General features: G+C 45.8%; 1 protein-coding gene across 4 annotated transcripts; it reads right to left on the bottom strand.

Annotated features, from left to right (window-relative positions):
* Positions 1–220: 220 nt before the first annotated feature.
* Positions 221–7,525, bottom strand: PDLIM2 (PDZ and LIM domain 2). Of its 4 annotated transcripts, XM_040414787.1 has the most exons (5): positions 7,239–7,449; positions 6,831–6,988; positions 4,643–4,772; positions 839–1,021; positions 221–744 (listed from the first exon to the last, which is right to left on the bottom strand). In XM_040414787.1, exons 2-4 carry the CDS (start codon positions 6,955–6,957, stop codon positions 853–855), a joined length of 426 nt encoding a protein of 141 aa, XP_040270721.1. In that variant the 5' UTR covers positions 6,958–6,988; positions 7,239–7,449; the 3' UTR covers positions 221–744; positions 839–852. The 4 variants fall into 4 exon arrangements, with proteins under 4 accessions (XP_040270721.1, XP_040270723.1, XP_040270720.1 ...); XM_040414789.1 differs by lacking the exon at positions 7,239–7,449 and adding an exon at positions 7,507–7,525 and having other exon boundaries at positions 221–1,021; XM_040414786.1 differs by having other exon boundaries at positions 221–1,021; positions 7,239–7,446.
* Positions 7,526–8,583: the final 1,058 nt, after the last annotated feature.

Here is an 8,583-nt window from a genome sequence, read left to right as displayed (position 1 = left end):
GGATGAATGTGACGTCACTGGCCTAGGGAGAGGACAGGGGCACTCACCGGCCTCTTCAAACAGCTGATCTGTGAGATTACTGGTAGTCAGACCCCCACAAAACTCTGGAAAACCCCTTAAACCTCGTCACCATGACCACATTGGTATTTGGTAATTATATACAAGTAGCAGGTCTCACAAGCCCCATTGGATGGAAGACTTTGTGTATTTTCCTTTAAAAGGAAGACATGTTTGTTTTATAATAGTCTTTAAAACTGCCAACAGCAGAGAAGGGGAGGTTGGGGGATAGAACAGACATGACAAGCCAGTACTATGAATGACGCATGATAGATGGGGGGCCTATTAAAGAAGTACTGATTAGTTAGGATCCAATTGCCACACTAATGTTTCAGCGACCCCTCATTTTAAAGTGGGGTGAGCCTAAAACAAGTCTGTGCAGCATGGTGAGGCAGTCTATTGTATAGCTGATGTAACTAGGTGGGGCAAAGATTCAGTCTACCACCCAAGCCTTGTATCTCAGTATCCTGGCCCAGGTTTGTTGGTGCCCACCCCTGGCACTCAGCTCACAGGGCAGATGCTCCCATGCCCCAGTTACACCTCTGAATTACATTATGTATAACTACTGGAGTCGCCCTTTCATGGTGAACATACGCCCATACTAGAGGTCACTGCATCGGAAGTACATGGGTATGCTCCAGGACGTTCTGAAGGACATGAGACAGTACTGTCTGTAACGGTGGACAAGGAAGGACAAAATGTAAGGTTCATATTATAGCGGATTCTATGGCGAGGTCAGAGTGGGGGTCTATAATGGAGGAAGAGCAATTCACTCCTTACAATGCAATGGTCTGTTCATGTGCGAGGAGATCCCGTGTGATGCCTGGCACGGGCATGTTTCTCGCACACCAGCTCGTCACCTGCCCAGAAGTGTCCTCTCATGCGTAGGTTGAGGCCACAGTCTGCACACACGTAGCACGCTGGATGGCGGTGGCGGCCCTCTGAGATCCTCACTGCTACATCACTGAAAGAAAGAAGGACACAACTATTGTTAATAAAAAGGCCATTACAGTTCCCTCAGGGGTTGTCACCTCAAAACCTGTGTGACAACTTATATGAGCAACATTACAGCTCCCTCAGGGGTTTTCACCTCGAAAACCTGGGTGACCCCTTTTATGACCAACATTACAGCTCCCGCAGGGGTTGTCGTCTAGAAAACCTGGGTGACGGCTAGTCTCCTACGGCATAGCCTAGACTGGATATATGGAACACACTTTTACACTAATACCAAGTTGGAGGAGCAATTGGTTGCGCCTTGGTCACTGACAGCTCTGCTGCACACTAGATATGGGGCCATGCCTCCTGAGGTTAAAGGTAGTCTCTTGATAAAAGATACAGTGGCGAGTTGGAAGGCAATTCGTAAGCTGTTTTCATTGCCTTTCAATTTGTCTAAGCACATGAGCATTTGGGGTCACCCAGAATTCCCAGCAGGGAGCGAAGCTAAACATTTTCATAAATGGAAGGAGTTGGGGATCGGTAAGGTAAGGGATCTATGGGATGCACAGGGAGGGAGATACCTCAAGTACGAATAACTCATTGTGAGATTCCCTGCATTACGTAACCGACACCCATTAGCATTTTCACAAATCAAAGATTTTTTAACTAAGAGAGTAATGAACCTAACCAGAGAAATGGGGCTGAAAGACTTTGATTTACTTACGGGTCAGGGACTCAGGAAGAAGTCACTATCAGAGCTATATGGGGGTTTGAGGGATATGAAGCAAAGGAAAATAGCTGAAAGCCTATTCTCAAAATGGAGAAAAGAATTTCCATCAATAGACATACAGCAAATTATTCTTAGGGGATGGGAGACAATTAGAAAGGTGACACCAAACGAGGGATGGAGAGAGACATACTTTAGGATGATGCACAGAGCTATTTATGGCTTTCACTTTGCCCCTCGGATGCCTCAAACGGACAGAATCATAAAATGTCCAAAATGCCACGAAACCGGTACAGACTTATATCATGGTATATGGTCCTGTCCGGAAACGGAAAAGTTTTGGAAGAAGGTCATCCTCCAACTCAAAATCCACTTGAAAGTGAAAATTTCGCTTGCTCCGGAACTTTTGATATTCCAGGTGGCTCCCGAGGGACAAAGGATAACCCCGTTGGTGCACTTATTGCTACTAGCAGCTAAGAGGTGTCTATTCAGGGAATGGCTTCAGCCTAAAACGCCCTCAATGGACGAAGTTTTTCTGCATACTAAGTCGTGCTTTCTACTTGAAAGAGCAGAGGCAGAACAATTCAAAGGAAAGTGGGTCAATGCTTTCTTTAGCAGATGGGAACCATTCATAAGAGTAGCCCTAAGTACTCCTGAGGTGATGGAAACTATGCAACCATTCACAGGTTCAGAGTGGTATCTGAAAAGAAGATTAACAAACACCCTAGGGACGTTACAGGTAGATTGAAGAGAAAAAGGTAACCTAGTATTTAGCACATTAGAGATGGTGTTGAAATATACAGAAGACTTGAAGTGAAAGGGGGAGGGTCAGTTGGGGTCTGTTAAATTGCAGTTGGGGGTTAAGGCTATATGGAAAATAAAAATGGATAGTCATGAAACTGAAAAGAGGTTTTGGCGCAAGTATGTGTAGCATGAGGTCATCTGACAATTGTATTGTGAAGAATATAAAGTATATGTAACACTCCATGACCACACACGACTTCAAGCTATGTAATAATCGTAATGCGAATATGGTATAATATGTATAATGATACATTAATGTCGCTGTAACCACATGTATGATATGATATCATAATGATGTGATTGGATATGACATCTATTTCAATAAAAAAAATGATATTTGAAAAAAAAAACAGCTGGGTGACACCTCATATGACCATCATTACAGTTCCCTCAAGGGTTGTCACCTAGAAAACCTGGGTGACACCTTTTATGACCAACATTACAGCTCCCTCAGGGGTTGTCACCTAGAAAACCTGGGTGACCCCTTTTATGACCAACATTACAGCTCCCGCAGGGGTTGTAACCTAGAAAACCTGGATGACACCTTTTATGACCAACATTACAGCTCCCTCAGGGGTTGTCACCTAGAAAACCTGGGTGACCCCTTTTATGACCAACATTACAGCTACCTCAGGGGTTGTAACCTAGAAAACCTGGATGACACCTTTTATGACCAACATTACAGCTCCCTCAGGGGTTGTCACCTAGAAAACCTGGGTGACCCCTTTTATGACCAACATTACAGCTACCTCAGGGGTTGTAACCTAGAAAACCTGGATGACACCTTTTATGACCAACATTACAGCTCCCTCAGGGGTTGTCACCTAGAAAACCTGGGTGACCCCTTTTATGACCAACATTACAGCTCCCGCAGGGGTTGTAACCTAGAAAACCTGGATGACACCTTTTATGACCAACATTACAGCTACCTCAGGGGTTGTAACCTAGAAAACCTGGGTGACCGCTTATATGACCAACATTACAGCTCCCTTAAGGGTTGTCACCTACCTTTCCCTGAATAGTAAATCTGTCCAGCTATGCAGCAATCATGCCCACTCCTACATTACTGCATAGATAGAAACAACTACCATTCAGGAGCCTCAGGTATAAAGAGTACCTGTCACCTCTTCCCATGTGTAATTACTGGTATTCGCCATGACATAATGCATTTCCTAGAACATTCTGCTGTGTGGTTCCTCTGTTATTCCTCCTGGAAATGTATGGATAATTTGACAACTTGGTCAACTTTATCCAAATGGCAGGCCCCCTATACAGTCTGACATTGTCAGCACTAATTGGACGGTGTAGGGACACACTCCATTCACAAGATAACAGCCGGTTGTCAATTTATCTATACACTGTCGGAAGTAAAATCAGAGGAACTCCACAAATAGAGGAAAGATGCCCCACAATGGTTATTTCATGGAGGAATACACATATTTAATAAAACAGGCAGGTGACGGGTCCTCCTTATATTTTAGGGGCATACTTGTACACATTGTAAATGCTGGGCGTGCTTGCATTGCTTTGTGTTGTAACATAGTGCCGCCAAACCGTACCCAGCCAATGACCTAACATCCACCATAAAAGTACAACCTTCAGCCCCTACTACCTGCATAAGATATATACTGTATATACCTGTCATGGGTTCGGCTAGTGGAATGCTATTAATTCTGACACTCGATACAGGTACACAGGGCCTGTCACTATGATAAATCATGCCATCAAACATGGGCGTGCTCAGCACAAGTGACATTGTATGACGTACACTCGTGGTATGTAATTGCCTTTCACACCCAACACAGGTCAAAGCAATACCTAAAGATAATGGCTTTCACTGCAGCTACCTGACACTCATCTGAGCCGACCACACACATCGATCACGGTCAGCTGAAAGATGCTTTTACCAGCAGCCATCACCCCCAATCCCCCCATTAACACGCGTGTTCAGCTCAAATAACACATGTGCATTCCTGTCGAGGAGAAGCGGCCAACGGACACCTCTGGCGCCGCTTATCTTGAGGGAACCAAATATCACGTTAGGAAGACCCAGGAGGTCTGATAGCCCCCCCCCCCCTACATTAGACAATATGTAGTCAGGGTCTGTAGTACACTTACTGGATGCTTGTGTTGCACTTTTCGCACACCCGCTGCGGAGATGGCACAGTATTACTGATAGGTTTCTGGATGCTGCTGACAGGTTTCTGAACACTGGGTGACAATTTGCTGGGGAAAGATGTGGAAATACCTGCAACAACAACAAAAAAATACATGTATCATTCAATCTATCATGTATGGAATAAGCAAAATGTCCTTTTTTTTTTTCAGATACAGCGCCACTCTTGTCCATGGGCAGTGCCTGGTATTACAGTTCAAACTAATTTACTTAAGTGACTCTGAGCTGTAATACCAAACATAGCCCACGGACAAGAATGGCGCTGTTTCTAAGAAGTAAAAAAAAAAAAAGCAGAACATTTTATCCAATCTTATATAATTCCTTTAAAGGGGTTCTACATTTTTCAAACCAGCCCCTGGATCTGAATATTTTTTGTAATTGCATGTAATTAAAAATGTAGTATAGTCACTGAGCCATTCACTGAAATCTACCTGTATAGCGCCACCTGCTGTTTTCTTTTTTTTCTAATTTCCCTGTCCACTTCACTGAGATGGAAGCACATGCTCAGTTCCATCCAGCAACCGCAAAGGACACGCCCCCCCCCCCCCCCTTCCCAACGTGAAGTAAATCTAGGAGCAATGAATGGGGAGATCTTTGGATCCATGTGAGGTACAGGGCTGGTTCTAGCTTTGTTAGATAGCGGTTGCCAACTAGATGATGTCTGATTTTCATTTTTTACATTAATCATGGAATAGCCCCTTTAAGTTCAATTTGCTCATCAATAATGGTCCCGCAGGACCCTGCTTTGGAGCCAGGTTATTTTCAGGTCTTGTTCCAGCTCGGTGTCCAGACTGCATTCCTTCAGTCTTATGTGTTAATGGCGGTGGGACTTAACTACACAATAGGGAGCTGGACTCATGGAGGAGTCCCGGGACTCACTGCCTTGTATGTCTATTTCCATTCAAAGCCAGATCTAGAAATATCTCCGTGCCAGCACTAACATGCCCATGCCAAACTATGTCTCCTGTCTGACCACCAGCTGTCTGCAAATATGCGGCGTTCCTAGTGGTAGAAGAGAAGATGTGGTCGTGTTACTAATACCAGCGTGCCGTCAGAGCCGCAAACAGCATATCAGCCCCAGATAACTGGGTCCAGTAGGGATTTTGCCAGTTCTGTTGGCATTGATGTTCGTGTCTATACCAGCGGCTGCGCCATGCGGTGCCAGCTCTAAGTTAGTAGAATACCTGCTATTGACACAGTGTTATGTATGGTGCCCAAATTACCACTGCCAAGGAGTTGCTTAAATAATACCGCAAGAATGGGGCCAAGTATGGGATCAGGGGTGGAAGCTCCAGGCGACCAATGACACCCCCTTTATCAGTGACAGGTGAGGTGCCCTATGTGTCCAGGACTGGGGTGCACCACCAATGAGGCCAGGTGAGGCGATCGCCTCAGGCAGCAGCAAGAGGGGGCAGCGTTAGGGCCATGGGCAATAAGCGCTTTCATTGAGGCAAAGGGGTTAGGTTAAGAAATTGGCATTGGGGGAGGGGGGCGCCGCTTTCAGTTTTTGCCTCAGGCAGCAAAAAGACTAGGTCCAGGGACTGCATACTGTAAGGAAGACCTATTTGGAAAAGGCTATGTGTAGACCCCCATGGCAGTGCTACCAAATACCCTAACAATGTAGGGTCTGTCAAAGTCTAGATCAATGATAATTGCAGTGGTATCCATGTAGGGGGTAGTGCCTACTGGTGGCAGTATCTGCTGGTATCAGCGTCAGGTGGTTGGCTGCATGGCGGTGCTGACTCTTATGAGGTTAGTCTAGTGGTGAGGGCATCATGTCTTGTGGTCGCCATGCCCATGACATAGTACTGAGTGTGGCAGCATCTGGCAGTAGCAGTGTGCCACCTTGTTGCAGAGAATCAGTACTGGTGATGAGGCAGTTGAATGTGGTTACTGGGTAGCAGATATGCGGTAAGTTCTGGTGGGATTATCTGCCAGTGCCTCTAGTGATAGCAGATATATGGCGGCTGACAGGGTTAGTGGTGGTGCTGGCTGGTCCAAGTCTGGGCAAAAGTGGTGAAAATGTCAATAGCGGTAACAGGGCTGGAGTGGTATCTGACGGTATAAGACAGTCACAGTCCAAATAGTCATTGTCTGGTCCTAGCAGTCACAGTCCAGTCCTTGAAGTACCATCGGGGTTGTTCTCCAGGGCCTCCTGCAGAAGCTTGAAGCTGCTGGACTGTCTTGGAGATGTTCTGGTCTCCTGATTTCCGTGCAGCATCTTGTAGACTTCGGAGTCCTCCTGCAGCCAGCTCATCGTGGACTACTTGTCGCTTCCACTTCTTGCACTAGAACAAGAGAACCATTAAGAACTTGGGAGACACAAGAGACCCTTCTCCTCCTCTCTGTCTGCCTGTGTGTTTCCGCCTGGTGCCTGCCTCAATCTTCTGCTTTTTGATCTCCACTTTATCTCTGCAGCTCCTAATATTCTCCACCGTCTCTCCATCCCCTGCACTATATTTCGGTATTTACTCCTCTTTGCTGCTATGTCCCCTCCCTGCCCTTAGGCTACCTACTGTATATCAGAGACAGACTCACGTGTCAGCCAGATGTCTCTTCTGCCAGTGGTGCCCCTTCTGTCTCTGCCAGTCCTCCTCTCTGCAGCTCTCTCTCTCTTTCGCAGCTCTTTGTCCTGAAGTCCCAAAAACGAGTCTGCACCTCACGTTGTGGCTTCTTTGTGTTTTCTGTCACTGCTGTCTCTTCTTCCTGACTTTAGGACACACCTGTCTCTTCGTCCCCGCCTGTGTCTCTCTCCTCCTCTTATCACAGGCACACCTCTGTCTCTTGACACTTGCCCCTTCCCCACCTCTCTCTTTTCCGTAGCACTCTCTTCTTCCTCTTTTTTTTTTTCTTTCTTGCACTTTGTCTGTCTCTTTGTCCAGGCAATGAGGCACTCTGGAGACGGGTTACTGCCCAAAAACCCGCATCTCACTTTCTTGCTCCCCATGTAGGAGCCTCTCACATCTGCTTTTAGTTAAACTACTATGAAAGTACAGGAGTCTGAGAGACAGCCAGGATAAGGGGCTGAGACTGCCGGGGAGGAGAGAGAGCTGCTAGGAGAATGTATGCAGAATGGAAGACCCTGGGGGTCATGTGTGATCGAAGAGGCATGTGCAGGAGGTCCACACGTGTCCTTGTCGTGTCCTACGTGGGACAGTGCAGGCGTCTACTCTCTATGGGGAGAAAGCTGCATTGTAAATGGAAAGTCAGCACTTTTTGGGGGGACATGAACTGAGCTGGGGGGGGGGGTGAATTATGCTCCAAATCTGCAAGAATTAGACTTTATATATAAAATGATCAGGACTCTGCATAGATTCAGAGTCGTGTCTGTTCATACAGGGAGCGTCAGACAAGCAGAAGAATTTGGTTGTGGGCTCTTTAATTTTCATAAAATCTCGAGCAAATTCCTTGCTCTTTTCCGGTTTCGTCTGTATGAACATTGACAAGTGAAAGAGTGCCGCCTCTCTGGTATGGACCTCTGATCATCACGAGCTTCCTGGTGCAGCACACCCTCTCTAGTCTAGCTCTATAGTTGTGATCATCATGAGCTTCCTGGTGCAGCACCCAATCTCTATTCTGAATCTCTATTCCTGATCATGACCATGGGGTTTTATAAACTACAGCAGGGATTTCACATTGATATCAATGGGGCCAGATTGTGAGAAGGTTCAGTGCAGATTTGGGCATGGGATACATGTCAAAATCTGGGCAGGAAAAATGCTGTGTGAACCTACTATTATATAGATAAATATGACATAGACAGATAGATAGATAGATAGATAGATAGATAGATAGATAATAGATATGAGATAGAAGATAGATAGATAGATAGATAGATAGATAGATAGATAGATAGATAGATAGATAGATAGATAGATAGATA

The sequence above is a fragment of the Bufo bufo genome, chromosome 1 (assembly GCF_905171765.1).
Source record: "Bufo bufo chromosome 1, aBufBuf1.1, whole genome shotgun sequence".
NCBI classification, from domain to species: Eukaryota; Metazoa; Chordata; class Amphibia; order Anura; family Bufonidae; genus Bufo; species Bufo bufo.
This window is presented reverse-complemented; position numbering and strand designations above follow the sequence as displayed.